Source organism: Poecilia reticulata, chromosome 13, assembly GCF_904066995.2.
Source record: "Poecilia reticulata chromosome 13, P_reticulata-male-v2, whole genome shotgun sequence".
Lineage (NCBI taxonomy): Eukaryota > Metazoa > Chordata > Actinopteri > Cyprinodontiformes > Poeciliidae > Poecilia > Poecilia reticulata.
Window position 1 is genome coordinate 25,867,053 of NC_088842.1, and position 26,511 is coordinate 25,893,563.

The window sequence follows — 26,511 nt, forward strand, 5'->3', positions numbered from 1 at the left end:
AATTGTCTGTCAGCAAATACATGCTAGAGGATTTCTGGTTATGCAATTGTGGCCATTATTAATAAAAAGCCTCCCACACCATGACTAAGTCTCCTTCAGGGAACCCACCTACCTATAATATCCCCCCTGGCAGCAGGTGAAGCATGTAATTTTTAAGAAAAGAGGGGAAATGGAAAATGAATTCATGAATCAATCCCAATTTACTGTTTTTTTATATTATTCCACCCACACTAACAACAGATGAATGGATTTGTTGCTGGTTGTTTGGGGGCCTTTCATGTTTACGCACTCCACAAGACCAAATATAGCAGCTAATGAAACTTCATCATCATAATACTATATTGTTGTTGAAGTGGTTGGCAGAGAGCTGAATGTGAATGTGACCGACTCTATTCTCACTGGTAAATTTAGCTGAGCATCATAAGGTAATGAGCTCGGTCTGTTGTGGCTGAAGCATCACCGCGGCAGATGAGTGAAAAGCTGCCTCACGAAGCTGGCTCTTTACAGCACTCAAAAAGCTCCAAACCTCGGAACAGTGAGCCACTCTATTGGCTCTAGTATTGTGACTACCGTGCTGGCAACTGTGCAATGTGTGCTCCAAAACCTTAGTCACTCAAAGCTAATTACGATGACTCAAGTCTGGCACAAAGCAAAGTCTCACTCAGGATAACAAGTGCAAACAAACTTTTTCTTAGCCTAAATTACACGTCGAAGAAATTTTCTATGCGTGATGTTTGTGCCGATTGTGACATTTCGCAAAGGTTTCAGTTCAGCAATAGTTTTTTATCTGTAATTTGTTGCCAGCAACAATGGTACCCCCACTCCACTGTGCTATTAGTCTGAAAGTCTTACATTTATACCTTACAAAAATGAAGTTTCCAATTACTTGCAGCATGTATTTACATCTGTCATGGCATTAATGTTTCTCTGGGTCAATTTGTCATTTTATACCCCAATACATTGCTGTTTTCTCCCTTTCCATCTCCATGTTGTCTGTGTGAACACACAATTTTATGCCAGTGTCATAAGGGAAGTGACAGCTAAGTATTTTCAATTATGAATTGGTAATAAAATGCTTTCATCTCACATGTACATCTGGAAACTTTTTTTGTGATACACTATATTCCCATTGATTATGCTTCTAATTCCAGTTTTGTGACAGATTATGACTCCACCTCAAATCATAATAGTTGCTGATCGATATTATTGATTGCAGTCATAAAATCATATTTGATTGCATTAACACTATTAATTTTGGTGTGTGCCTATTCTTTTGCATACCAAAATTAACAGTGCCCCCATCTGACCACCCTTTTTGAACCTCTGCAATGTCAGATGTGACGCAGCAAACGATTAGAAGCGGTCGGTAAGACAATACCCACCGGCATTAAAACTGATTAAAAATAATTCTACTATTCATCTAAACCAGAATTAACATGCCGTTTAATGGAGTCATTTTGTTTCATACACTATTAGCAGATTTTGTCTGTTTTGTTTCTCCCAGTTCTTTCCAACTGACACATTTTACATTCATGTAATTGCAACATTTGATATGTTTAAAACCCAACAATTCCTTGCAGTCGTAACTGCCTCGTTTCTACGCGCTGTGACACACACAACATGAGATTCCACGTGCAAAAGCCGCCTTGTTTATATAAAACGACGGACAGAGATCTGGACCAATGAGCTGCCGCTATCGTTGTTCCGTAATGCTCTCCATGGAAACCCCAAGCCGATGACCAATCGAGTCAGCCTAAAGGAGGAGCCCTGAATTGAGGTCGCGAGTCTGGCTCTCTGATTGGCTGATGGGCTGCTGACTTAGAAAGCCGGGGAGGAACCGACCGCTACCGTGTCAGTCAGTCAGTCTGAAGCTGCTTTCCCATTGAGGAATACTGGTTGCCTTAAACGTATGTTTTATTCAACTGCAGGTTTGGCTTTTTTTTGTCCTTGGACACCGGAGGAAAAGAGATTTCACATCAACGGCACAGGTTGGTTCTCCTTTGTTTCAACCTCTTAGTTTTAGCTAGGTTTAAGACTTAAGCTCAAAAAATAAGTTGCATAACAAAACACGTATCTGCGCATGCGCGAAATTCGCGACTGCTCTACTTTTTGTTCCTTTATTCACTAAAAATTACTAATTTTCGTTTTCTGTCCGTTCACTTAGCAAGAAGCAAGCAAGTTTTAGCCGATTAACACGTCCGATGCTAAAAAGCGCTTTATCTGTGGTTTTCTTTTAACGATAACCCTACTTTTACATAACTGTGTCAGTGTACCGTGCGCTGGATTGCAGGTCAACGTGTGTGTGGATTGTGAAGCAGGTCATTGGGATTTAAAGAAGGGAGGGCTGCAAATATCTAGTAAAAACACATTTTAGCCTTATTTTCTTACATCGAACATCTATATCTATGTATTGATCATTATATTAGACCTATATTCGACGTGTCATTGGTGTTAATCAGTCACATTAGTACCTCATTTTCACCTGTTGAGACAATGGGAGTGCCAGATTTGACTTATAAAATAGAACGTGTATACGTTCAGTAATTATAATCTGATATTGTTTCACTTTATCTGGTAAATGTATACATCATATCCTCAGATTGTCTATATTTAAAGATGGATAAATTTACCAGAGTTTTATTTTAATCCAGTTTAGGGTAATCCCAAAGGCCTGTTGATAAAATAACATCAAAAATCCCCTGCTAAGCATTTCCTGAAGATTATATTCAAGTATTGATGCTATTAAACATGATCTGGATGTCAATGCCATCTCACTCCTACAGAACCAACAATAAATCTTGAGCTAAATTTTAATCATGGTATAAATGTGGTATTAACATTACCACTGAGAGTTTTTCATTTAGGACAAATACTAATCATCTTGGCTGTGTTACAGAAGTCATCAAACATCAACAGATGTTGTTAGGTATAATATCTGAGACTCGATATAAAAAAAAATCTAACCTAATTCTACACTTAATCCACTTTTATCAATATTCCAGTTAAGAAACAAGAAAATTAACAATAATAGGAATGTCTTTGTTTCCTTTTACAGCTTCAGGGGGATATGTAATAAATTCCATTCAAAATTCTGTGTGGCTCAGATAATTAAATTCTTGTCATTTCTGTTTAAAATGATGTGCAAGAATGCACGCCTTAACAATGAGTTCTGAGAAAAGAAAAGGAAAACATGTGGTTTTATGAAACAGGGCTTCCACCTTTGTGTTGAGCTATAGCACAATCCATGTGACTGGAGCCAAGTTGTATAATGCCTGAGATCTGTGCTAGTGTGCTTGGCTGGATCAGCGCTCACTCTGAAACTGGGCTGTGATGAAAGCAGAGGCGCGTCACTTTCATTGTGTCATTTATTTTACTTTACTTGCTGCTTGGAGAGTTATGTCTTTGTATTTCTTGAAATGCATCTGAAAGGACTTTAAAGGCATTTTTCTTTAAAGAGGCATTTTGCTTATTTTTGCCTTGTGGGGTTTCTTGTGATATTAATGGATTACAGTCTTTCTGGTGAGTTCAGATCTTGCATCTAAAAGTTTTGAGGCTGTTGAAAATATAAAGGTGTCCCATTTGCTTATGCTGTTTAAGGTTTGTGGTTGTCTACATTCCTAGATTTTGAACTATAAGTGAGCACTTCTACTATGTCATTATGAAGGATTTAGATGTTTAGATATTTTTTAATCAATTGAATCCACAATTGTAGAGACATTTAATTGGGAGAAATAAGTTAATTTCATTGCGTATCTGCTGTTTATCCAGTAAAATTGCTTTTTTGTATGATGTTAACCTAGTTTTTTTTTTAGAATTTCTGAACTTATTACTTTTTGGATCAGTACTTTTGTGGATACAGCAAATCATCTGAGTGACTCTGATATATACATATATATGTATATATGTATATATGTATATATATATACATATATACATATATATATGTATATATGTATATGTATAAGCCATAACCCAGCCATAACCCAGATCCATTAAATCTGTTAAAACATTATATTTCTTCTTAAATTCACATTATAAAGAGTTGCTGATGTGCTTTTTAGCTACTACCTTATTGTAGTGTCCTAATTTGCTGGTGTCATAACTACTAATGTCAAGACTCCTTGCTCTCTGATTGGCCGTGTGCAGCAGCCAATAGGAAATCCATCCGAACAACTCCGCTGTTTTCACTCTGTAACACTTATCAGCCGGTAATCTTTACAGAACAAGAGTGAGCATGAGAGCTAGCTATAAAACCTGTTAGTTTTTTAATGCCTCCAACACATAAAAAACGTATTCTAAAAGCAGAAGTTACATAAAATTGGCTTATGTAAAGTGCACAGAATAGACAAGCTGCTGAATGTACGCGCTTACATAAATAGCTGCAACCTGATCCAGGCCAGCAGGAGAACAGTGAAATAGCTTGGATTTGGCTTCAGTACCTGCCGCCAGGGTTTCCCGATCGGTCCTGAACGGACATAAATAGCTCCTGGTCTTTTTCGCAGAGGAAGATGTGGGAAGAAAAGGAGGAGGCTGAAATTTATTGCTGTTGTTTTTATCCTTGTTATTTCAGAGAACAGATATCTGACTGAGACTTTTGCAGGAAGTGGCTTATTTAAATATGATTAAGAAAAAGTAGTTGTAAATGATGTGGAGCAATTATGCAGTGAAAGTTTGCAACAGAAGGCTTATTTTCCCTGTTTGATTTTCAGTTAATTGAATGATGAATGTCAGGTTGTTCATACTTGCTGGTTAGACTAATTAAAGCTCAGCTGGCAGCGTCTGCACAACTTGATCAATAGGAAAGAAATGAAAGCATTTCCCAGCATTCAAGCTGTTTAGTGACACAAATTTGTGTTATTAGTTGCCAGAAACAGATTGTGTTGCTACAGTTTTAAGCAGCAGGACAGAAAAGCAAGAAATAATGAAGCTGGCTCTGATATAATGCAAAATACTGATAACTACAGTTGTAATAATTTTTTCTATAACATTTATTGTTTTAATTTTGAGGACGGAAATATGATCTAAGCAGTTATTAAATGAAATTTTAATTTGATTTCTTGGGTTATTTCTCTAGGAGGGGTTGTGCTGTGTTTACGCCTCATGCAGTCTCATTAAACTACTGGTTGGATGAAGATATCAGAAATTATTTTATTAATCTTGGTTTCCCTTTAAAAAGTGTGAGTGCTCGGTCGTGTTTTCAGAGTGCTATTTTCATCCCAGTGGACTAACCTTTAACGTTTTGAGAAGATCACAATGGTGAGGGGCTTTGGTCCTCTGGGAAAGGTTAAACATCAACCTGATGGCTGCCTTTCTGTGTGGGAAATGAAGTGAACTTTACACTGTTGTCGTTTTATCAGTCTCTCTGTGTCGCGACTATTTATGCAGATTCATTCAACAATCAGATTTTGTGCAGACTTGCAATTTTCTCGAATTCTTGCAACTTTCCCATAAATCTGACAAATCACATTAACTTTTTCTGCATTACTTTCTTTTCTGACCAATCACTGCAACTTGGCTGAATTTTGACCAGTCCTCTTTACCCATATCTAATTTAACATCCCGTTTCACAATCCTTATTGAAACCTGAACCTGCCAAATAAAATGCATGTGATGTTTCCCTCCTTTTTTTTCTTCTTTTTGTACATTTTTCCAAAACCCATCTAGAGGTGTGGAGTATGTTCTTATATTTCGTGTACAGTTCATGTCGACTTGAACGACTTGAATGAATGAAGGTACTTGGAAAATGTTGTAGGCACTTTAAATATTAGTTGTTAAAATCCTGCCTCTTTTTGGGAATATTATGTGAATAATTCCAACATTTTGTCAGACAAAAATAAAGCTTAACAAAAAATGTGCAACTTCGAACGCAACTTTTTGAAAAAGGTGCTGCAAAATTAGACATTTTAAGCCACAACAGTCAGAAAAAAAAACATCACAACATTCTGGAGGGAATGTTTTATCCACTGTTTGCTCTTTTAGCGATGCTGGGAGTGAAACCTGTCTGCTCAGATCAAAGGGAACCTGCTGTAGATTTGATGGATGGTTGGAGTTGATCCCTATTGATTGCTTCTCTTTACAGGACTGCTCCCCCTTACTATTGATTTGCTATTAATAGAAACATACTTCATTGTTCAGGGTTTGGATGAGTAATTTAATCTTTTTTCTTTTTCCCTTCTCCCTCAGATTGCACCTCAGCTGCATCGACTCCATTTCCATCTCAATGCCATGCACCTCATGGTATCGCCATGTGGAAAGTAACCTAGTCTTGCATTTCCTGCCAGTTCATGTCTGAGGACAGCAACCCAAAGCTCTATCGGTTCTCCACTCTGGACTGCTGCGAACGGAACCGCGAAGACCAAGGCTCCCAGCGTGGCTCTATGAGCAAACTCCACCGCATGGCCAGCAGCTACAGCGACGGTTGCAGCCGGCAGGACCGGGTGGAACTAGGATCTGAGCTGGGGCTGGCGTCCGAGGGCAGTGACAGCAGCCATGAGCACCCATCGTCTCTCGGCTCCCTGCACGACGACAGGAAGCATCAGCGCACGCCTCTCCACGAGGACATAGAGATGGGTGGCAGCGGCTCGAGCGGCAGCGGGACAGAATCCCACAGCAACGAATCGCACAGCAATGAGTCCCACGGCAACGGGTCAGTGGGCAGTTCGAATGGCATCGAGAAGGATTCTGCTCTGACGGAGTCATCCGGGAGCAACAAGAGGTGAGGCCTCATTAGATGCAGAGAATCACCAGGGGGGCCGAGACCGACCAAGGTCACGGAAGTGAGGTCCGTCGGAGATTCTGCAGGGTTTCCACTCCTGACTGAATCAAAAATCTAAAGCGAGAAAGCCAATAAATGGAATTGCGACATATTTTATTGTTCAATTTGTTTGAACAAGATAATTAAATCCCTTTAAGAAGTTCATCAGTTTAGAGGAGTCAAATAAACCTGGTTCAAATTTGTTCCTCTGCAAGAATTTTCATATTATTTTTGTACATTACATACATATTCTTTCCAAAACCAGCTTTAATTTGCTGGATGATAAATTATCTCAGTAATTATTCTGATAAACACTGATACTGTTGTTTTGAGACCATTTTATCGATAATGGCATAATAATGCTCTCTCAATCTCTCAGATCAATAAACTTTGATTTTGTAAAGAAAAATCACTGGAACTGGAAGATATTTTAAACATCCAAACACAATAAGCAAAAACAATAAATAAAACAGAAATAAAAAAAACAATTCAAATCAATGAAATAAAATGTATTACAATGTCTCTGTAAACAAAATTGCCCTTTAAAAATGTAAATCGTCAGAATGAAAACAATCAAACTCATTTTAATTTTTCATGCTAACTAGTCAATTGCTTATCCCAGCCTGGTCCGTGTTTCAACCACTGAGCTGTTGAAGTTGTTTTTAAGAGGATTGCAAGGTTTTCCCCTGAATAACATGCTGTTGTCGTTGGTTACAGCTCCAACTCTCACAGTCCTTCACCCCCGAGCAGCTCCAATGCCTTCAGCCTGGTGAGCTCTGAGCAGGACAACCCTTCAACCAGCGGCTGCAGGTCAGTACGGGGCTCCGTCAGTGCGGTACTTCATGCAGGATTTAGCTGCCTATGTGGATTTTTCTCGATGCGCTGTTCTAGGAAGCCCGGCATGAGGCTTGTCCACGTGTTTTCAGCTCCCCCTCTCATTCTGCCTCGTCTTAATGACATTTCTGGTGAGACCTTGTAATTTCTGACACCTGCGCATCTTTCCCTGTCACGTCATGCAGCAGCGAGCAGTCGGCCAAAGCCAAGACTCAGAAGGAGCTCTTCAAGACTCTCAAGGAGCTCAAGATGCACCTGCCTCCAGAAAAGAGGAGTAAGGGCAAATCCAACACTGTGAACACGCTCAAATATGCGCTGCGGTGTATCAAACAGGTGAAAGGTAAGGCTCAGTCACATCAGCCTTTTTTTTTTCATGAGCATTTCAACATTAATATTTAAATATGTTTCGATTTCACAGCTAATGAGGAATACTACCAGATGCTGATGATTAATGACAGTCAGCCTCCTGGCTTCGATGTGACTTCATACACCATTGAAGAAATTAACACCATCACTTCAGAATACACCCTGAAAAACACAGTAAGTGTGACTGCTGTTCACATCACATCGAGGCAGTGGGTCTTAAACGTTAGCTTGGGATTTTGAAACAAAAAGCAGCTCAAAGTAGATCACAGCTGTAGCACTAATCAGTCCAGTACAGAAGCATTTTTAGAAAGTTTTGCTGGAAAGACATATAAACTCCTTATTTAAAATATCTACGTTGCACCTTTAAACTATTTCATCTAAGAAACTGCATAATTATTTCCATGGCACTAATTTTTAGAGCTGCAACTAGCATTATTTTTATATTCTATTAATTATTCTGACAATTAATTGGATAAAAAATTGGCACATTCTGCTGTTTTTTTCTTATTTAACTAATTAATTAATCTTATTTTATACAATATTAGAAAAACATTAAATACAAAAAATAGCTCAACTCCTTTTTGAAATGTGAAGTAAATGTATTATTGCCTAAATTGCAGTCGCATAGTATTTCTTTAGTGTATGCTAGTGTCAGCCCTTTCTTCTTTTCTAAAAATGTTTTTGTTTTGTTTTATTTTTGCAGTTTTGGAGGTAATTACTGTTCTGAGTGTGTTGTTCTTTCAGCGAATTATTTAATACATTGTTCTCTCCATAGAGAAGCACAGGTTTAACAGGTTCAGCTTTTCAGCTACAGATTTGAGATATTTCTGCACTTCCCAGTGAAGTTACTGACCTCAGTAACTTCACTGGGTCAGTAACTTCACTGACCCCTTCTGCCACATTTACTTCTTCCACATAGCAAATGTGGAAGAAGTTGTCTTGACTTGCTGTTTGAAGGAGCCAATCAGACGTCAGGGTCTGCCCTGATCTCCGCCCACTGAGTTTGATGGATGAAGTTGTCAGTTTAAATTAATCCGTGATGTTTCTTCAGCATGACATAATTTATTAAATCATTAAATATTCATATCTGGTTTTTAAAATAAAATCAAAACATTTAGTTAAGAGCCATAGAAATAATTCTATATTTAATAAATTATTTCTGTATTTATTTCCAATTATTGACACATTGAAATAATAATTTCATAAGTTTTTTTATTTGGCCACAGCTTGCTAACAAATGCTTCTGTTCCCCCCCTCCAGGACATTTTTGCCGTAGCGGTGTCTCTCATCACTGGGAAGATAGTTTACATCTCCGACCAGGCCGCCTCCATACTGAACTGCAAGCGGGAAGTTTTCAACAACGCCAAGTTTGTGGAGTTCCTGACGCCTCAGGACGTCAGCGTGTTCTACAGCTTTACCACGCCGTACCGCCTGCCCTCGTGGAGCATGTGCACCGGCGCAGGTACCGAGCCATAACGATGGAAGGAGGCTTTAGTACTTACTTGCACTGCATACTTAGATCATACATTTCCAATGCCAGCAAGGTGCACGTTGCAGGTCCACATGAAACACAACCCACCTGGCCAGGCTGTGAGAAATGAATCTAGTTCTTTCACAAGCCTCAACGCCCACACACACACATGCCGATGGAAGACATTGCGTGTGTTTAATTAGTCAAGACATTTACATATTTCCCAGCACATGCATCTGTCATATAATCGTCTAGATTCTTAATACACACCGGGGAAGTCAGAAGCTTCAACTTGAACGAAAAAACTCTCTCAGTTTGGAATATTAATGCTCAACAGACTGGAAGCAGTCAAATAAAATGTTTTCTTGACTCTTTGTCTCTTCAGAGTCGTCTCCTACGGAGTGCATGCAGGAGAAATCCTTCTTCTGCCGCATCAGGTGAGTGACAAAGATTGCAGCTGCTTTGATCCATAGTTTCCTGCTCAAAACAAACCTTGAGTCAGTGCAAGTGGAGGTGGGGGGGCACCAAGTTATTTGAAAGACTTTTAATTTTATCCCCACCTAGTGGCCGCTTCTGTTATTGATTAGGGTATAAAAGTGAGATTTTATGTGTTACAATTGAAAACTGGGAAAGAAATCCATTGTAGATTCATTAATTCAACTTCAAATATGTAATTTGGGTGAACTTGTGGTAAGCCTCGTTAGTTTTTTAGCTGAAACAATTTATTGTGATTAATCAATTGAAATGATCATCGGCTAATTTAGTTATCAAATAATCATTAACTGGAGTATGCAGACTCAGGAAAAGGCCGTTCACTTAGACAACAACACCCTAAGATATGTAATTAAGCCAAAACTGCAAAAATACAAACATTTTGCATTTAACCTTCTCTGTCTGTAAATATGTTCTACCCAGAAAGTGGCCGTCTCATCTTCACCTGGTTCAAATTCTGTAAAAAAATAAAATAAATTATCCATCCAGTTACCAAAATTCAAAATCTAATCCAAAGATCAGCTCTATGCTATATTGATGTTACATAAAGCAGAAATTGCTGAGCTTTTCACAGGTTGATGTTAGAAGTATTTTTTAGCTGCAGATGCATACTTTGCTACAAACAATCAAGCGTACAATAAAGGAATACTGTTATTGCATTTTAGGCAATTAAATTTGTATTTTCTTGTTTAAAAACAAAAATTGACAACTTGTTTATTTGCGTTTTCATGTATTTTTAATATTTTATTAGCAGGAATAAATGGCTGAATGAAAAATCTGCATGATTTGCCCATTTTCTTTAATCCGATTAACCATCAGAATAAATTCTAAAGTAATGTACATTTTTAAAATTTGTTCATATAAGGTCTTGACTCAAAAAATGGCCAATAAAAAGCTTGATTCCAACCATGTGTTGATGTTACAGTGGTGGGAAGGAGCGTGAGGGGGATCTGCAGTACTATCCTTTCCGGATGACTCCCTACCTCATGAAGGTTCAAGATGCTGAGCTGTCTGAAGAGCAGTTCTGCTGCCTCCTGCTGGCTGAGAGGGTGCACTCTGGATATGAAGGTGAGAACTGAGGTCCTATCAGTCCCGCTGACTAAATATTACTTGTTGCTCTGTTTTGTGTTTGATCATATTGAACAGATGGCGAGCCTTATGTCATGCCCTGAAAACCAGTTCATATAAGGTATTAAATGACTTAAACCCCAGATCTTTTGCGGTGATTAGATCGAGTGACTTTAAGCCGTACACTGCACTGCCTTATGCTGCCTCTTCAAAAAAAAAAAAAGTGGCCAGTTGCTATGATCTGTGGCTGCTGCAGTTGGTCAGGTGGAGGTTCAGCAACAATATGTGCTCAAAGAATGAGGTCAGTTGACTACCTGGATATACTGAATGACCAGGTTATTCCATTAGTGGATTTTTTTTTCTCCCCCTGATGGCACGGCCATATTCCAAAGATGACAGTGCCAGGATTCATCAGGATAGAATTGTGAAAGAGTGGTTCAGGGAGCATGAGGCATCATTTTTACATATGGATTGGCCAACGCAGAGTGCAGACCTTAATCCCATTGAGAATCTTTAGGATGTGCTGGAGACGACTTTGCATGGTGGTCTAACTCTACCATCGTCAATGCAAGATCTTGGCAAAAAAAAAAAGTAATGCAACATTTTGTGACATTGCAGAAGCTTATTGAATCAACGCCACAGCAAATGCATTCCTTAATCAGAGATAAAGGCGATCCAACGACATATTTGAATGCGTGACCTCTTTTTCTTGTTTGTTTGTTTGTGGTGGCAATACTTCTATTTTGATCCTCAACCAATTGTTGCTGTTTTCCTTTTTGTGTAGCTCCCAGGATTCCTCCAGACAAACGGATTTTTACCACCACACACACTCCTAACTGTGTGTTCCAGGATGTCGATGAGAGGTGGGTGAAAGAACACGGTTATGAAGGGCCTTGCATGTTTTTTTTGTTTTATGAAGTCTTTAGAGCTGTATTGTGAAACAGCTGTTTTTTGTTTGCTGAGCAGGGCGGTGCCTCTGCTGGGATACCTCCCCCAAGACTTGATCGGGACGCCCATTCTGCTCAACATGCACCCGAGTGACCGGCCTTTAATGCTGGCTGTGCATCGCAAAAGTAAGGAAGCACTTTTTTTGAATTTCTGAAAGTGAGATTATGCTGATTATGTTCTAATTAGTTTAGTTTTGCATATTTCCATACACCTTCAAACTTTTTTTTTTCACATTTTGACCTGGTGCCACCATAGAACTTTGGTGTATTTACATGACAAACTCAGATAAGATTGTGTCATAAAGATGACACAAAGTTATTTGACAAATAACAACCAGACCCGGGACTTTAATGCATTAATTTTGATTAACTGATTACACAGATATTTTCATGTTAAAATTTTTATCTCAATTAATCACTTTTTTAAAAAAGGTTATATATGAATCCCAAGCTAGAACCTACGTTGCATACCTCTGGTACGCCCATAAAACTGACCCACAAGCAACATCCTCAAACGATGTTTCTCTGTTTCTGTTGGCCATCCGGGGGTTAATTTTTCCTTAATTTTTCCTTCAAAAACAATCTTATTGGAAGCTGGACTAAAGACCATTGATAAAAGTTTTGCAAAAAGGAGTTAGCCTATCATTGAAGTTATTCAAGCATAAATTACCACCTCAAGGTAAAACATATTGCAGCAGCAGAGACATCCCCAAAAGTAGTTTTTTAAGGGAAGTTACATGCAACACTTGAATAGTGAATGAGTGCAATTTGGGACAAATTTGATGGATGAAATATGTATGTAGGAAAAAAACCCAAAAAAGACTTTGGTTCAGTTTGAGGTTCAGTTTCAATAAAAAAATCTAGGACTGAGATGTTTTGCGAAGGAGAATGGATCAAAGTAAGTCGATAAATGAAAAAATATTCTTAATAATGGTTTAGATTGTTATATGTAAAAACAATATTCAAACATCAATTATGCATCGTTTTCATCTATTACAAGAAATTATAAAAGATGAATTGAAGATTGTGGTTGTATGTTGTAGGTTTTGCATGTAGCTACAAAGATTGAATCCAGTAAGTTAGAGTACTCATCATGTTGTTGCATTTAATCACTGTGTTGCAGTTCTGCAGTACGCCGGTCAACCGTTCGATCATTCCTCGATCCGTTTCTGTGCGAGAAATGGCGAGTATATCACCATCGACACCAGCTGGTCCAGCTTTGTGAATCCCTGGAGCCGCAAGGTGTCTTTTGTCATCGGGAGGCACAAAGTGCGCACGTGAGTACCTCCCTCCTGATGTTTTAAATGTGGAAATTATTTACTAATCCATATGCAAGAGGTGAATAACCTGACATGTCTGTGGTCTTCAGGGGGCCAGTAAACGAAGATGTTTTCGCAGCACCAGCTTTCCACGGAGGGAAAATGATGAATTCAGACATCCAGGAAATTAGCGAACAGATCCACAGGCTGCTCCTCCAAGTACGTCAAACACACTTTCACGTTAACTCTATGCGCGAATGGGAAAACCTTTTCCCTTCTTTTAACGGTCTGCTTCTTTGCAGCCGGTCCACAACATGGGCTCCAGCGGCTATGGCAGCTACGGCAGCAACGGTTCCCACGAGCAACAGGTGAGCATCAGCTCATCCAGCGAAAGCAACGGGAACATCCCAGTAGGGAACACGGCAGAGGAGACGAGCAAGACCAAGCCGTCCAGGACCTTCCAGGAAATTTGTAAGGGAGTCCACATGCTGAAGAATCAGGACTCTCAGGTCTGCATGCGCTCCTCGTCGGTGTGGCAGCCCAAAACCGAGCAGAGGAAGACCGGCGACGGTAAGTTCAGTTTCAAAACCACTTTGCTGAAGTGATTAATGATTTTTAACCTCCTTAAATTTAACGTAAATTGAAGTTTGGGTACAAATGTCCTAATACAAAAAGTGTCAGTTCAACTGGTAGATTATTTGACTTGGAACATGGAAAAAACTGTCATGTTATAAATAAAATAATCTGCCAGTGGGACTGTTTTTTTTTTTTAATCAATATTGAGGAATTATTACCTGAAAATAAGCTATTATCTTGCTGAGAAGCTACTTGTAAGTTAGCCTTGTCTTATTTCAAGTGTATTAAGATATTTGCACTGGAAACTAGATGGAAAATACTGGGTGAGGTTTTGTGTTATTTGCAATGTGTTAACATTTCGGAGTAGTACAAGCAGCAAAAATCTTATGTCGCTCTCCTTACGTGTTCTCTGACATCCTGTTCTCTTCGTTCAGGGTCGTCTGCAGCCCAGAGGAGTTCAGGTGTGCGTGTACGGGACTCCGCCCCCCCCTCACAGGTCAGAGACAACACTGGAACCAACATGGACGACTTCACCTTCAAAGACCAGACTGTGTGCTCCTACCAGCAGATCAGCTGTCTCGACAGCGTCATTAGGTGTGTGACCAGGAACCCCTGCTCTGTCTACCTGACCTTTGAACTCTGTGGATTAAACTATCGCTGATTCTTCCTGTAGGTATCTGGAGAGTTGTAACGTCCCCATCACAGTGAAAAGGAAGTACCAGTTCTCATCCAACACCACGTCGTCCAACTCGGATGACGACAAGAGGGGGTCGGAAGATGGTATGCAAGTGGCTCAGGGGACACACCCAGGTTCGAAGACTTTTAGTAAACACACAGCGCTCTGTTTTAGTCCACCTTTTACTCTGTCTCACTGTATTCATCCCTCCTGATCTCCTGCAGATCCTTTGATGCTCGACACCCAGCCAGGCCTGTCAAACATGAAAGCACCTAAGAAGCCACCAACTGGGGCAGCTGCTGTGGTGGGGGGCACCCTGGCGCCCCTCACTCTGCCCAGTAAGGCTGAAAGTGTTGTCTCCATCACCTCACAGTGCAGCTACAGCAGCACCATCGTTCATGTGGGAGACAAGAAGCCTCAACCAGAGTCTGGTCAGTTTCAAACTTTTTAAAACTACCGCATAGCCAAAGTCAACTCGTCTGACTGTATTCTGCATCTGACGTTTGTTACAGAGATCATCGAAGATGTTGCAGAGAGCCCAGCTCCCCCCGCTGTTCCGGTCAGTCTGGTGTCTCCACCTAGCCAGGAGAAGGAGGCCTACAAGAGACTGGGGCTCACGAAGGAGGTCCTGGCAGCCCACACCCAGAAGGAGGAGCAGGTCTTCCTGAACCGCTGCCGAGAGCTCCGCAACGCCAGGAGCTTCCAGAAGGAATGTTCCTCATGTCTGCACAACCAGAGAGGCCCGGCTAACACCGAAGGTACTTCATGTTCAGTATCAGACTCAGACTCAATCTGCACCCTTTATGCATACCCAGTTAGCATTATGTCCAGATTCAACCACACGTTGTTGTGTCTTTTGTTGTGTTTTTATGTGGTAGACCAAAACGATGTGATCAATGGTGTCGATTTCATGCCCCATTTTATATTTGGAGTTTGCCTGTAGTTTTAGTAATGACAGCAGAAGAAGTGAACAAAGCTGTTCAGTTCATTTTGGTCCTGCTTCCAAATATAGAATTAACATCAACAGCTATCTCCTTCAGCCATCTCTTCGCCGTGGAGACGGTTGTTTACAGCACAGATAATTTCCAGCTTCGAACTGGTGCATTTACCAAACTAGCAACTCATTAATTCAGGGTGTTGAGTACAAATGAACGGCACACTTTTGGGGAGATGATGACTCAGGCTGGTGGGTTGCTGGTTTAAACCTCAGCTTCGCCCGTCTCTGTCATTGTGCTCTTGGACAAGACACTTTACCCGCCATACCTGCTGGTGGTGGTTAGAGGGCCTGATGGCACTTCTGCTACAATGTACCTTACCGCAAACAGTTGTGTGAATGTGTGTGAAAGGGTGAATGACTTTTGTGGTGCAAAACCCTTTGGAATCTTATGGACTTGATAAAGCGCTGTACAAGTACCGGCCATTTACTTTTCACATTTTACTTTGAATGCAGGGTTTTGACAGGGTGTGCCACCTGTAATCCCAATAAAGTTTGTGGTTGCACTTTGACAAATGTGAAGAATCCTGCAGGTATAATTGCATGGCAACACATTGCCACCTTTCTCACTTCCTGCATGTCTCCTCAGATTCAACTGGACAACAGGGAGATGCCAAACAAGGCCCAACCCGGCCAGAGACGACCACCAAGAAAGGCAACCGCAATAGGAAGTCCAAGAAACCGCGGATAAAGCATCCTGACTCGTCTGACAGCGCCGTGTCAAATCGCAAACCCCGGCCCCCTCTTCAGGGTCTCAACCAGACATCTTGGTCCCCGTCTGAAGCGTCCCAGTCAGCTTTTAACGTCTCCTACCCCACCATGGTGCCTGCATATCCGCTGTACCCCCCAACGCCCGCTGCGCCAGCTCAGGGGTCCCGCCCCGATGCGTCTCAGTCCTCTGCCTTTGGGGAGGGCCTGAACGCCCAAGCCCCCCCCACCAGCACTCCATTCCCCCCTCCGATTGTTACACCGGTTGTGGCTCTGGTGCTGCCCAACTACCTTTTCCCCCAAATGGGACAGTTGAATCAGATGAGCCAGCTCTGCGCCGCTCCCAGACCAACGTTGTTCACAGAGCAGACCCAGCCCCCACCAACTTACTCTACCCAGCAGGCCTTTCAGACGCCACCGGCGGCATACCCGTTGCAGACCCAGCTCTCCTTCACCCCCCAGCAGCCATTCCCAGTGCAGACCGCCTTTTCCCCCCAGCACCCGTTTCAAGCTGCGCAGGCCCCCTACACTACCCAGCAGCCATTCCCGGCTCCCCAGTCTGCCTACACTGCCCAGCAGCCCTTCACCGCCCAGCCGTCTTTCCCAGTGCAGACACCCTTTGTGGCTCAAGCCCCCTACCCAGCTCAGCCTTTCTCCTACACCATAGCCTCAGAGCCCCCCAAAATTCTCACAGCAGAGCCCAGAGAGGGGGCGGCTTCTCGCTCCTCCACCCCCGCCTCGGGGGCCCGGGAGCCCACCACCTCCCCTCCCCTGTTTGAGTCGCGCTGCAGCTCCCCACTGCAACTCAACCTGCTGAGCATGGAGGAGGGGCAGCGCTCACTGGAGCGGCAGGACAGCACCGCAGTCCAGGCTGGGGGTCCAGCAGTTGTGTCGGGGGCAACAGGAGACAAGGGTGGAGCTGCAACCAAGACTGATAATCACCAACAGGTGAGAAGCGTAGAAGGCTCAGAGCCCACCTGAGAACTTCATCTTGAGACTGAGAAGTGTCCTAACTGATCTTCCTTCGTTTATTTCAGCTGGAACCCAGAGGCAGCGGGCCTCACAGCGACGGCAACTCCTCGTCCTGTGACCTTCTGGACATCCTGTTACAGGAGCAGGAGGACGCTCACTCCGGCACTGGGTCAGCCACCTCAGGTTCCATGGGCTCAGGTCTGGGTTCAGGTTCGGCATCAGGCTCCGGATCCAACGACTGTCGGACCTCAGCTAGCGGAGCGTCTGGCAGCAGAACAGGTGAGCTGAGAAACATCCAGGTCCTTTAAGCTCATGAGAAAAATATATGCAGTTCTTAGAAAAACTCTTCTGACCTGTTCCACATCTTTGGTTGGAGTTTTATACAACTGACCAACTCTAAATACCTGGCATGGATTCGTATTGAGCTCTTTTTAAACCAATACCCCTAAATGAAACTTATTTTTCCTCCTTGTCGATTTCCCACAACTTGTAGGAAGCAGCAACACCAGCAAGTACTTTGGCAGCATCGACTCTCTGGAGCACGACCTGAAGGGAAAAGTCAAGATGAGGAGCGAAGGCGGCTCAGAGAGCAGCAAGTCTCAGCCCAAAGTGTCCGCTCAGGGGGAAGGGGAACATTTAATCAAATACGTTCTGCAGGAGCCTCTTTGGTTGCTCATGGCCAACGCTGACGACAAGGTCATGATGACGTATCAAATGCCATCCAGGTGGGTTACTGTCGGAGATCAAAATGTTACGATCTTTGATGTCTTCTGTTTGGGTTTTATTTCAACAACTGCTTCCAAAACAGGGATATTCAGAGGGTGCTGAGAGAAGACAAGGAGAGGCTGCGGCAGATGCAGAAGAGTCAGCCTCACTTCACCTCAGAGCAGCGGCGGGAGCTGGTGGAGGAGCATCCCTGGATGAGGAGAGGAGGCCTCCCCGCAGCTATCAATGTGAAGGTCAGGATCACACAGTACAATCTGCCTTTACTGACAGAGGGCTGAAATGATTAATATGATTAATCGATTATTGAAATAATTGTCTACTAATTTAGTAATTGAGTAATCATTAACTGGAGTATACACTCTCAATAAAAGACTAAAAACTCCAGAGGGTATTTGCTGAATAAGAGTCGTTAACCTCCTTAAATGTTGTAAATTTCCTACCTTGTTGTTCTTTAGTTTTTTTTCAACACTGTAAAATAGGCCTGAAACAATTAACCATGATTAATTAATTATTGAAGTAATCATCAAGTCATGTAGTAATCGATTAATCGTTTACTGGTGTATCGATTAATTGTTGACAAAAATTCCACTTGCTGGAAAAAAAACAACACATTCAAAGCAATAAAAAAGCCAAAACTGTACAAAAATACATTTATTCTGCATTTTAAATAAAAACACATTTGTCTGTTTTAGCCAAAACTTCTCAAGTGGAGTCGTTTCATATTCACCCGGTTCAGATTTACTAAAGGAATGCATTTATTTCCTTATTTAAAACAGGAATTGAAATTTTTTATTTGCATATAAAAAAGGCTCAAGTGGTTAAATAAAAAATCTGTAGAATTTTTTAATCCATTTTTTAAATCCGATTAATCATCAAAATCAATTGCTAAAATAATTGTTAGCTGCAGCCCTATCTGACAGAAACAGTACAATTAACATTGTGTGTGTGTGTGTGTCTTTAGGAGTGTGTGTACTGTGAGGACGCTGCTGCTGCACCCATAGAGGAGGATCTACCCGACATGGACATGGGCGAACTGGGCGAGGATCTGGGCAGAGACACCCAGAGAGGCCAGAGCCAATCAGAGGAGCCCAAACCTCAGCCGGACCCTGGCTTCTGAGGGGCCAACGAGGGGCGGGCCACAATGGTTCATGGACCTTTAAAGGCATATACACACACCCTGGACGTGCCTAAAACACACACACACACAACAAGAAGAAGAGCACAGTGTGGCCACTGCAATTCTCAAAGAGGTGTGCCAGTTGTGTTTGTGTGTGTGTGGATGTTGGACCGTGTACAACGGCAGTTCCTAATTACCCCACAAGGGGGGGTAGTAGAGCTTTGTAAGAGTTTTGTAGCTGGGACCTACCTATAGTATTTTTTCTGTTTCACACACACAAACACACAGTCTCTACAAAAAAATCTCCTCATTTTTTATTGAACCATTTTTCTGTCTTTTGTCAAACACAGGGCATTTATTCTGATACAGGTGAAACTGATGCTTAGTAATATATACAATTTTTAAAGATGTTATTTTTACAAAACAAAAAAAAGTGACCAAAAAAAAAAATCCATGTGAAGCTCTGCAGCATTCCTGTTACAATGCTGTGCTGCTCCACGTCCTGTTTGTGTTTTCCTTCAGACCCCCTCCCATCAGGATTTGTGAGAAACAGTCGTCCTTTGTTGTTTTTTGTGAGCTGCGAGTCTCACAGTTGTGTGTCATGAATAAATTAAGATTTTTCTACAACCTTTGGACCTGAGCGTGTGACGTATGAATGCGTACAGCAGTATTAGCACTTGACTCAAGAGGACCATTGGTGGGCTGAGTGAAACTCGCCTCAGTGGTGACAATCTGATACAGAGATGATATTTATTAAAAGAATACTATTATTTTTGATAGGTGGTAGATCCAAAATAAATTTAAGCTACAGCCAAATTAATACTACTATGAGATAATATATTAACACTCTAAGTATGATTGTAAGCACTACGGATTGTTTAACTTTGACGCTGAAGCTCACGCCGTCAGTGAGAGTTGTCACAGCTTGAAAAGCTGCCAAAAACTATGTTTGCAATTAGAAACAATCAGCATCTGAAAAACAATGCTTTTAAATAAAGGTTTTAAAGAAAGAGGCCTAGTTTACAAGTGAATTTTTTAAGTTATATTTGTACAAACTCTCAGCCTACAACAAAAATTCTTGGGTAATTTTTTCATCATGTTTAAGTGATGCATCACTACAACACTGTGTAAAACAAAGAGGTGGGAGGTTTGGCGTTATGCACAGCGATCTCAGTTCAAAACTCCAGACTGTCTTTCTCCAAGCTATGTTTCTAATTACTGCTATTGTGATTAGGCGTGTGCGTGTTGCAATTTAGCTAACTGAGTTCTTTGAGAGCTGCAGTTCAGATCAGTGTTTGACTTTGAGCTGGTTTGGAAAACATGAACAAGTGTAGCAAATCAGAGGGGCGCATTTACCTCAAGGGAGCCGCTCCTCTCTCCATCGTTTAACAGGAAGTCATAGGAAACTGAGAGCCACGCAGCTGGAGCAGTAATGGGACCCGGGAACAACTTTGGTGCTACAATGCAGAACAGCTGGGGGCCTGTGAATGTTACACAGACTGGACCAATAGCTTTGTTCACCTTTCTTCAGTTAGTTTTCTTATTCTGTTCTTTTTTTCCCCCTACTTTTCTATTTTCCTTGTGCGCGTTTGAGGTTTTTGTTTTTTTTATGTGTGCGTGCGTGCGTGTGTCAACGAAGGTAAAAGCTTTTGGAGCGTCACCGGCAACGTACGCTACCTCTAAGTAAATCCTAGGTCACTGTAAGCAGATCATAGGATGTGTGTGAATTCTGGGAACAGAGCGATGAGTGATTCATGTAAGAATCTCTGAACATGCGTTTGGACTCCATCCTTCTTTCCCACTGAGTCGACGCACAAAAAAATACTAGCAACCATGGCAACCACACTGTCTCTGTCTCTTTACTGTTAATTTATTTCTGTTCAGTTTATTTCTAAAGGGGGCCTCTAACATGTACCTGTTTGTGAAGAATGCAGGAACATCAGAAGAAACGTGAGAAATGAAGCTGTTCAGTATTCTGGTTGATTGTCGGGGCCCCGCTCCCTTTGCTCTGTAAATGCACACATGTGGTACCTGAACACAATGATGTTAATAGTTACTGTATGTAAACTCTCATTTCCATTGTATGAGTTTGCAGTATATTAAATTAGCACAGTTCTGTGCATTTTTGTAGCTGAAAAGTTCGAATGTTGAAAACTTGTAATAAAACTACAGTAATGGAACCGCTGTGGCTTTGTTTTTATTTTTAGTTTCATGTCGTCATTGCTCAGCTCATCTCTAAAAATAAGTAGGAGAGTGTCCCAAATCAATACAAGTTTAGGTACCTACAGATGAGTAATTTGTGCTATTTTGAGTAATTAGCCTATGCTATCGCTAACAACCAACTCATGTTATTTCTATGTGCTTGGATCTCCTGGTAAATAAGTTATTTAGCTCCTGTAAACCCAAATTCATGCTGGAGTTGTATGTTAATGTTGAGTCTTTGTAGGACAAAGATTGTTGATTCACTTTTCTCTTTTTTCTGTAAGTTTTTTTAAAATAAACTCCCCTGTGACCAACTACCTTCGAAACACGAAAATTACGTTTATCTTTCTCTCTATTTAGAACGGTTGGAACAACCGTACAGGACACAGACTTTAGGCATTTTGATGCTGGATCAACAGAAATAAATGGGCTGCATGTACTTCCTGCCCTCCATCTGCATTGGGTTGACGCCATTGCTACGTCATCTGAAACCCAGCAAGAAGTTGATGCTTATGCTTCACAAAATAACTTGAAGACAAAATGTATTTATAACACAGCAATTCAGATTGTTTATTCTTCAAATTACTCGTTAAAAGACCAATTTATTTATTTATTTTTTTGCTAGAATTTAGCTCCATAGCTCAAAATTCAAGCCGGAGCAGGTCAAAATGATTTACTTAATGGTGGAGCCTGGCTTCTGTGGCACATTTAATGAGCCATCCACAACATGTTATCAGACCTGATCCTGCATTGCATCTGGATTATTTTAATTTCATCACACATACACACTACTATCCTGCCAACCAGCCAAGTATATAATCAACTCATTCGTGGAAAGGTTTAGAACTGGACCCAACTGTATATTTGGTCTTTGCACGCTTTGTGACACGCAGCTTCTGCTGCTGTTGCTGATAGACAGACGGAACAAACCTGTAAAAAAAAGCAGAAATCAATGTTTCCTGCACATTTATCAAATTTTTAAAGACAGTAGGGGAACCCCGCAGGAACCAACGTGACTCGGAAACGGTTAAAAAGAACTGTGTCAGTACAAGAGTCTTCCTGGAGCCAGATAAGATAAATATAGTTTTAATTTAGGGGAAAAGTCATGTTTTAAAATTGCACTTGTATACCATCTCAAGAAGCTGTTCCACTTGCGTGGGGTCGCTCATGTTTGTATCACAAACAAAATGCCGTTGGTCACACATGTCCAGCACCCACTGCAGAGACTCTTCCTTCTTTTTAATGTGATGCTCAATTGTCCTTCCCTTCAGTGCGTCTCCATAGGTGAACAGCACCACACAGCTCCCCCACACGCCGTCCCCCAGCACTCTGACGTGCGTCTCCACAGCCTTCCTGTCCTTCTCTGAGAATGAGTCCACAGGAACAACCAGCAGGAAGATCACTTTGCTCCCAGCAGGACAGAACGATGGGCTCTTCAGGATCTCTCTCTTCACCTGCGTAGGTTTAGCCTGACCAAACAGACTCCACCCAGGGGTGTCCACCACCGTCACAGACCACCCTGAGATCTCTGCGTGCCCCGCTTCGCACTGAACTGTCTTTTTGTCCCTTTGGAACTCCTCTCTGCCCAGGATCATGTTGCCTGCGGAGCTCTTCCCTGATTTCCTCCTTCCCAGCAGGATGAGGCTGAGTGCAGGCCTCCAACCGTCTGTGCCTGCAGTTACACACACACCACAGTCAGGTTCTTTCACACAAATCTCAGCAGTGCCTGACAGACAACAGTTCTTACCTCTTTGCCCTCCCGAGCCACTCTCTTGTCTTTGTCCTGGACGATTATCATATACCTGCTGCCTCGTGTTCCACCGCTGTTCCACCCTCACATTCGGAACTCCAAGCTGGGTTCTCACTCTGAAGGATATCTCTCTGATCTGCTCTGAAACCTCTGCCATCTTCCGAATCTTCCAAATGAGCTGTCCAAAGTGAAACTGTGCCATACTGGACTGGCTGGACATAACCTGGTACCGGTGTCCACATCGCTCCAGCAGCCACTGCAGAGTCCCACCCTGCCGCTGTATATGCTCCTGGATTGACAGGTGTCCTGTGGGATGCAGACCTTCACCAGATGAACTTAGCCTCAACTGATAACGCTAAGGAATGAACGTGACAAACTAGGGAACATACTGTGCAAAGAGAGACATGGAAATATGGATGCTTATTTGTACTGTTATGAACTTTTCTATGAGAAAAAGTACAAGTGCTTCTCAGAAAATTAGAACATCATCAAAAAGTGGTGCTTATGGCTCACAACTAATGGAACCTCAAAACTCAGTTGTGCATGAAAATAAAATACCATAAAACATTCCAATAAAGTTTTGCTTAACACAGAAATGACTGTTGACTTGACAGTTATCCAGCCGACAGCCAGACACCATTTACAAGGAGGCTGAGACACATAAAGTTATTGCTAAAGCTGTCCGCTAACAGTGTGCCTTATTTGTGCAAAGCACAATCAAGAATCTTCGTGCCACCACACAAACCTGTATCCGGGACCTGGGCTACAACCTCAGAAGTTTATTACCTGGGCTAAGGAGAAAATGGACTCCTCCAAAGTTCACCTCCAAACATTTATTATGGTCTGTTTGAATTTTAGTGATTAGTGGAATCAAATTATTTTTCACACTATGACTTTCAGCAAGTTTGACTCATTATTAGACTGTGTGCGCCAATGGATGTTGTCTTCAAGTAGCGATCAGGTGTCAGCGCAATACAATACCGTTTAAATACAGCAACGTGCAATTCCACTGTTGGCCTCTAGATGTCAGAAACGAGACCTAAATAGTTGACGCTTTTAACCTCAGAGGTTAGCTCTTATGCTGCGTTCCAGAATGTTTTCAGAACTGGGAAATTCGGACTTCTCAATCAGAAAAGTAAACTCGAACGCCCTCCGTAGTCGGATTTCCCACTGGGAAAGAAAAAGCAACTCCGCCTACTCCGAGTTATGACTTGTAAGACAGACTTTGTGTTTCAGTATGGTCAACAACTGGAACGCAGAATCAGATCTGGGAACAACATTGCCAGTAACATGTTTTTCTCTACGACGACCAAACGGACAAGTAGCAGAATCCCCATTGAATACCATTAATTACATCTAAACAGAGGTTGTGTACCCATAAGAAGCCCTGGTTTACAGTTAACCCACCATAATAGCCGCTTAAGACACTTTGAGCCAGGAAATTATTGCCTTCTCGTTGTTTAAAGAGAAAACACATCTAGGTTGTCATGATGAGCTCACATGTTTGATGACGCATACTGAAGTTAGCCAAAACAGGTCACTGAATATGGAGGGTCAGTGGTGTGTTTGGTAGGTTATGGAAATCAGAAGTATGATTTTAAACATACCACTGATTCTTTCTTCATAAAGCTATAGGAGACGGCATCATTAAAATTAAAATGTTATCGCAATATTTTGTGGTGATATTGTGAATTATGATAAACTATTTATTACTTCTTTTTTAGATTTTGTATGGCTGTGACTGCATTGCACATTTATAACATAACAAACACAAATTCTTGAAAATCATTCCCATTTTCAACAGGCTTCTGGGGGGTCACCCCTTTCTCATAAAGTGAGGTTTATATGACTTTTAGAATTTATAATTAAACAGTTCCTGTGTTTAATTATATTTTTCGAATATAATGGTGCTCTCATGGAACAAATGGAGGTGAAAATACTAAAAATAAAATTTCACATAACTGCCAGTTTTGATTTTTTTTTTTTTTAGCTCATTAATATGAAATGATAATTTATCGTGACAAAAATTCAAAATTCTGATCATGTTAAATATAAAATCAATACAATACATGATACGACAAACGTCCTCTGATGATTCTTTTCATGGCAGCTGAATGCTTGCAGTACAACGTTTCCTGATTATGACAGTGACGTCACTTTCATCCAAAAGACTGCTTACCTAATTGGTCCACGTGAGTGAATAGAATGATAGCGCGACTCCAGATGGGTGTTTCAAGCAGTCTGAGGTGGGCCTCCATGGCTCTCCACTCGTCCTGACCGAACACGGAGGAGGTGGACAGAACCAGCAGGATGACATCGGGTCCTGGGTGGCACAGGGTGAGAGCTCTCCCCAGCTCCTTAGACACCCAGTGTGGAGCAGTGGAGTTGCGTATCCACCCTGGGGTGTCCACCACTGCCACCTGGTGGAGGGAGCTCGAAGTTAGTATCGACAACTTTCGATTGAAGTGAGGAAGTTCTGTAAGCCGAGTTATTTGCCTGGAGCCCTAAGACGGTGGCGTTCCTCCGGCAGCTCCGGGTGGTTTTCCTGTTAAAGGCTCTTCCTGAGAGGATGGCATTTCCTGCTGAGCTCTTCCCACTTTCTGCCTCACCCAGCAACAGTAATACCAGTTGGGACTGATCTGATCTGGGACCTGACCAACATCCAGTATCTTTAAGTCATACACATAATACAGATCAGTGATTCTTGAGAATAGGGACAAAATGGGTTTTAAGTTTCCCAATTAAAAAAAAAAAAAAAATTCTCAACCTTATGTATGCAAATATGACAAATAATGTTTTGGAAATGTAAATATGCTAAGGTGCAGGCTCCCCAGTTGCAACATTTTTTTTTTAAATTACATTTTTAATCGACCTGCCCCAGAATTTTGTCATCACCATCTGACAAAAATAAATGTCAAATTATTTTTAAAATACCCTATTAGTGATATTTTACAATTTTTTTTACAGACAAATGCTTTTCAAGAAACAAAAGAAATATTATTTTAAAACAAAAAACAACAAAAAGTCCATCTGACGGAGTTGACAGTGCATGACGGAGTTGACACAGAATTGAAGGTGGTGACAAACTATTGAGTAAAAAGAAATATTTGATACATGTGAAGTAATGCAACTTATGTAAAATACATTAAAATGAATTAATTACACATTTAAGTGAGATTTCTCAACAATTTCACTGAAAGAGTCACAAACGCTCTGATGGAGTTGACATCTGACGGAGTTGACAAAATACCAAACTACCTCAATTTATATGATGTTATTCTGAAGGAGGCCATATTGTAGCTCGTCAGGTCCATGCCATCTTTACAGTATACTAAAAATAAGCATTTATTTCACAAAATTTCATCAAAGTTTTGTAAATTGTCAGTAATGGTGTTGACACGTCATGGTTGTGACGAGCAACTTAGGAATAAAACAGAAGAAAAAACTAAAGAATAACAAGCTAACCAGAGCTAACTAGTCCTCTTAGCAAAGGAAGAGAAAGGAAGTGGTCATGGGGCTCTCAGAAGTTCTGGTGCCCCCCAATAATGCCTGACTTTTTTTTTTTTTTTACATTCTTTTCATGTCTGACAGTGTTGACA

At 41.4% G+C, this 26,511-nt stretch overlaps 2 protein-coding genes across 3 annotated transcripts; one reads left to right on the top strand and one right to left on the bottom strand.

Annotated features, from left to right (window-relative positions):
- Window positions 1-1,830: 1,830 nt before the first annotated feature.
- On the top strand, window positions 1,831-21,140 carry LOC103474948 (period circadian regulator 2). Of its 2 annotated transcripts, none has more exons than XM_008426232.2 (22): window positions 1,831-1,988; window positions 6,184-6,715; window positions 7,472-7,564; window positions 7,774-7,928; window positions 8,007-8,128; window positions 9,215-9,416; window positions 9,811-9,862; window positions 10,843-10,985; window positions 11,770-11,848; window positions 11,952-12,058; window positions 13,056-13,209; window positions 13,302-13,410; window positions 13,494-13,761; window positions 14,202-14,361; window positions 14,441-14,577; window positions 14,668-14,874; window positions 14,956-15,201; window positions 16,027-17,093; window positions 17,183-17,396; window positions 17,611-17,842; window positions 17,926-18,076; window positions 18,805-21,140. In XM_008426232.2, exons 2-22 carry the CDS (start codon window positions 6,285-6,287, stop codon window positions 18,958-18,960), a joined length of 4,485 nt encoding a protein of 1,494 aa, XP_008424454.1. In that variant the 5' UTR covers window positions 1,831-1,988; window positions 6,184-6,284; the 3' UTR covers window positions 18,961-21,140. The 2 variants fall into 2 exon arrangements, with proteins under 2 accessions (XP_008424454.1, XP_081470561.1); XM_081614435.1 differs by lacking the exon at window positions 1,831-1,988 and adding an exon at window positions 3,348-3,519.
- A 305-nt stretch (window positions 21,141-21,445) lies between these two features.
- On the bottom strand, window positions 21,446-25,834 carry LOC103475186 (uncharacterized). The gene is made up of 3 exons (XM_017308322.2): window positions 25,092-25,834; window positions 22,910-23,218; window positions 21,446-22,834 (listed from the first exon to the last, which is right to left on the bottom strand). The coding sequence occupies exons 1-3, from the start codon at window positions 25,168-25,170 to the stop codon at window positions 22,266-22,268; spliced, it is 957 nt and encodes a 318-aa protein (XP_017163811.1). The 5' UTR covers window positions 25,171-25,834; the 3' UTR covers window positions 21,446-22,265.
- Window positions 25,835-26,511: the final 677 nt, after the last annotated feature.

Coding starts and splice junctions, on each gene's coding strand:
- LOC103474948 (XM_008426232.2), top strand. CDS start 6,285: ATGTCTGAGGACAGCAACCCAAAGCTCTATCGGTTCTCCACTCTGGAC. Junction 12,059..13,055: donor GCTGGCTGTGCATCGCAAAA/GTAAGGAAGCAC, acceptor ACTGTGTTGCAG/TTCTGCAGTACGCCGGTCAA. Junction 13,411..13,493: donor TCCACAGGCTGCTCCTCCAA/GTACGTCAAACA, acceptor GCTTCTTTGCAG/CCGGTCCACAACATGGGCTC.
- LOC103475186 (XM_017308322.2), bottom strand. CDS start 25,170: ATGGAGGCCCACCTCAGACTGCTTGAAACACCCATCTGGAGTCGCGCT. Junction 23,219..25,091: donor CACTCACGTGGACCAATTAG/GTAAGCAGTCTT, acceptor TGCATCCCACAG/GACACCTGTCAATCCAGGAG. Junction 22,835..22,909: donor TGGCTCGGGAGGGCAAAGAG/GTAAGAACTGTT, acceptor GTGTAACTGCAG/GCACAGACGGTTGGAGGCCT.